This window comes from Ictalurus punctatus, chromosome 10 (assembly GCF_001660625.3).
Source record: "Ictalurus punctatus breed USDA103 chromosome 10, Coco_2.0, whole genome shotgun sequence".
Lineage (NCBI taxonomy): Eukaryota > Metazoa > Chordata > Actinopteri > Siluriformes > Ictaluridae > Ictalurus > Ictalurus punctatus.
The window spans coordinates 12,496,350-12,499,927 of NC_030425.2; the positions used below are offsets into that span (position 1 = coordinate 12,496,350).

The 3,578-nt window shown below is 44.2% G+C and overlaps 1 protein-coding gene across 1 annotated transcript; it reads left to right on the plus strand.

Annotated features, from left to right (window-relative positions):
- On the plus strand, positions 1-1,959 carry rxfp3.2b (relaxin family peptide receptor 3.2b). The gene has a single exon (XM_017477487.3). It carries the CDS (start codon positions 210-212, stop codon positions 1,401-1,403), a length of 1,194 nt encoding a protein of 397 aa, XP_017332976.1. The 5' UTR covers positions 1-209; the 3' UTR covers positions 1,404-1,959.
- Positions 1,960-3,578: the final 1,619 nt, after the last annotated feature.

The following is a 3,578-nucleotide window of genomic DNA, read 5'->3' on the forward strand; positions in this document are numbered from 1 at the left end:
AGCAAATTTGCGTCACGCGCTCCGTGGTATAAAAGAATGAGCGCGCGCTGTGAAGCGCACAATACGGACGGCACGCGCTCGGACTCAACACGCGCGCGCGGAAGATTATTCTGGCGAACGGATGAAGTAAACTGCGCTCCAGATGAACTTCACATAGCTCCCACCACGGGCGGTCCTTGTCTCTTTGCCACGCCGACAGTGTGAGTGCCATGGAGAGGAACGACACAGCGCCGGGCGGCGCGTGCGAGAGCGAGCTGGAATGCCGAGCTGCGCTGGATAACTGCACTGGCGCTTTGGACGCTAATCTTTCCGTGCGCTGCTGGCTGTATCTGCTGACCAAGGAGTATGACTCGGGGCTACAGGGCGACCCCTCGAGCCTGGCATTGCGCGTTACGATTGCGCTCGTGTACACGGTGGTGTGCGCGCTGGGGCTGGTGGGAAACACGCTGGCACTCTACCTGCTCCACTCGCGCCACCCGCAGAAGCAGAGCTCTATCGATTGCTTGGTTATGGGCTTGGCCTTTACTGACCTGCAGTTTGTGCTCACACTGCCCTTCTGGGCCGTGGACACAGTTATGGACTTTCGCTGGCCCTTTGGTCGCGTCATGTGCAAAATCGTAAGTTCTGTGACCACCATGAATATGTACGCCAGCGTGTTCTTCCTCACCAGCATGAGTGTGGCCCGGTACTACTCCATCACATCATCGCTGAAGATGCATGGACACCGGTCAGCTGTGATCAAGGCCAAGTGGGTCAGTGTAGCCATCTGGGCTGTGTCACTCCTAGCCACACTGCCACATGCTGTCTACTCTACCATCGCCCAGGTGGCACCAGATGAGGAGCTGTGCCTTGTCCGCTTCCCGGAGTCAGGCAGCTGGGATCCTCAGCAGCTTTTGGGCCTGTACCAGTTGCAGAAGGTGCTGCTGGGATTTGTCATCCCACTGGTGGTGATCACGCTGTGCTACCTGCTGCTCCTTCGCTTCGTGATGGGCCGTAGGATCCTTGGCAGCGTAAGCCCCGAGACTGAGCAGGGTCGCAACAAGCGTCGGTCCAAAGTCACAAAATCGGTTGTGATTGTGGTACTCTCCTTCTTTCTCTGCTGGCTGCCTAATCAGGCACTCACGCTCTGGGCCGTGCTCATTAAGTTTGATATGGTGCCCTTCAGCAACGCCTTTTACAATGCCCAGGCCTATGCCTTCCCACTCTCAGTGTGTCTGGCGCACACCAACAGCTGCCTCAACCCGGTGCTCTACTGCCTCATCCGCAGAGAGTTCCGTGCTGGACTCAAGGAGCTAGTGATTAGGGCCACACCATCTTACCGCAGCCTGGCACAGCTGCTCCCCCGAAAGGCCAAAGTGGCAGAGGCACCCACCGTTTTAGTGTTAGTGCAGATGGATGTCTGAAGAAAAAAAAAAAAAAAAAAAAGACTCAACCTGGCTGACGTTCCAGTACACATCTGCACAGACAAACATGCCCTTTGAAGCTGTTGTTGTTTTTAAATCTTTGTTTCTGTGTGATAGACTGGATCAGACATGTGGAATCCCTTGTGGAGCATGCCCCAGATTCTTTTGCACTTTTTGTGCTCTTTATTTCATCCATTTCCCTTGACTGTGTGATCTCTGATCTTGTTTTTGGCATGCACATTTGGTCTGCAGTTCAGGGACATTTCTATTCACCTTCATTTTATTGGTGCACTTTAAAGATTTCTTCAAGGACATCTTTCAGAGGAACTATAAATGATACATTTGTGTGGTTAAAGATGTGATGTGAGCAGAAGTGCAAGCAGCAGTTCTACAATGCCTGACTATATCATGAGAGATAAGAAAGGGGGAAAAAATGTCTGTCTGATGCACAACATTAGATGGTTAATTGCAAAATCTAAAATGCCCTTGCAGAAATATCCTCAGTGCAATCCTGATATATGTGTAAATACGAATCTTTACAAATTGCAAGTTGTTAATTCAGTGTATGTAAAACAAATGTTTATAATAAGTGTAAAATTATGAAAATTAAATAAAAACAGTAAAACGAATAAACATGATTGCTGTTATCAACAGTTCTGTATTCTGATTCTTCACCTTTAACACAAATATATTCCTAACCTAGAGCATGCAATGATATGGTCTTTGTCAGATTATTAATGATTGTATAGGTTATTACACATACACTAATAAGTGTCTTACAGAAAAGTTTATGAGTGTTATGACTATTCCAAACTTATATCCTAATATCTTACGTGTCCATGATTGTGCCGGGGCAAAGTGGTTGCTTAATTCCTGTTTCTGTATATTGACTGATGGAGTGGAACGTGTCTATTGGAATCACACAAAGGACACTTTACTCTGATGAAGGACTTTGATAAGTGAATGTGACAACAGATCCAGATGCACAAATTGCATTTGTGAATCATCCCCATGACGAATATCTCTGAACAATTTCATGTCAAAGTTTGTCATGTGATCACAAGGGGAAACAGCTCAATGCAGGTGAGTGTGTTTCACAGCATGTAAAAAGGGTAGTCAGCTGGAACCAGGATTTGAAGCTTTACATCTGAACTAACTGGAATCAAAACTGACTCTGGGTGACATTTCAGCTATAAAGCTAGTATTATGTTTTGGTGATATTGTAACAAACTGAAGTGTTTGACAATGACATATATACAGTATATTAAAATGTATTTCAAAAGTCAATACATTGCTAAAATCTAAAATGAAACTTTCTGTATTTTCTGAAGCAATGTTTCAGCAGATCTGTTGTAGATGGTGTCTGGTTACTTGTACCTCATTAGCACTGAGCTGCAGGGGAATGTGTGGTGGTGAGTGGGTGGTCATCCCCAATTAGCACTGGTTCCCACACACACACACACACACACGCACGCACATTTCTTGTATGAGAACTAAACACTGATTGGGAATGAAATGAAACTGGGTGGGTTATGATTGGCTAGGATTGAGTTCAGATCCTGCTTCGTTTGTGCTTTTGGACTATGACTGGTGTTTTCCCTTAATTGCATGGTCTGATTTTCACAGCCTGAATTGCTATGACCTGAATTTTTTACAGGTTGAAGTTTTTTAACTTGATTTTTTTTTTTTTTTGACCACATAAATTTTTGTAACCTGAAGTTTTTAATACCTGAATTATTCAAACATGATTTTCATTTATTACCTGATATGTAACCTTAAAGTTTTATTACCTGAATTACTTTAAAGTAGTAATAGTCATTTTTATTTATTTATTTATTTATTTATTTATTTTTACCTTTCAACGTATTTGTACGTTACGTATACAAGTAACCTGGAAAATACGCAGAAAATGCTGAAAACGAATGGTTTAATCTATTGCCTCAACACAAGTGCATTATGTGGCTGGAAAGAACACATTTTTAAAACTGCAAATGCATTTCATTCCGGACCGTAACTGTTTGGACGGGCCTTGTGTCAGTCATTTAGTAGTCACTTCTCAATGCTCCTTCATTGATACCCCCTACCAACCACAGCTTGCTGGGAGAAAAAAAGAAGCATGGCCGAAGTTTGTAATCTTCCAGTGCAGCAAGATAACTCTTCTGTTAGCAAAAATCA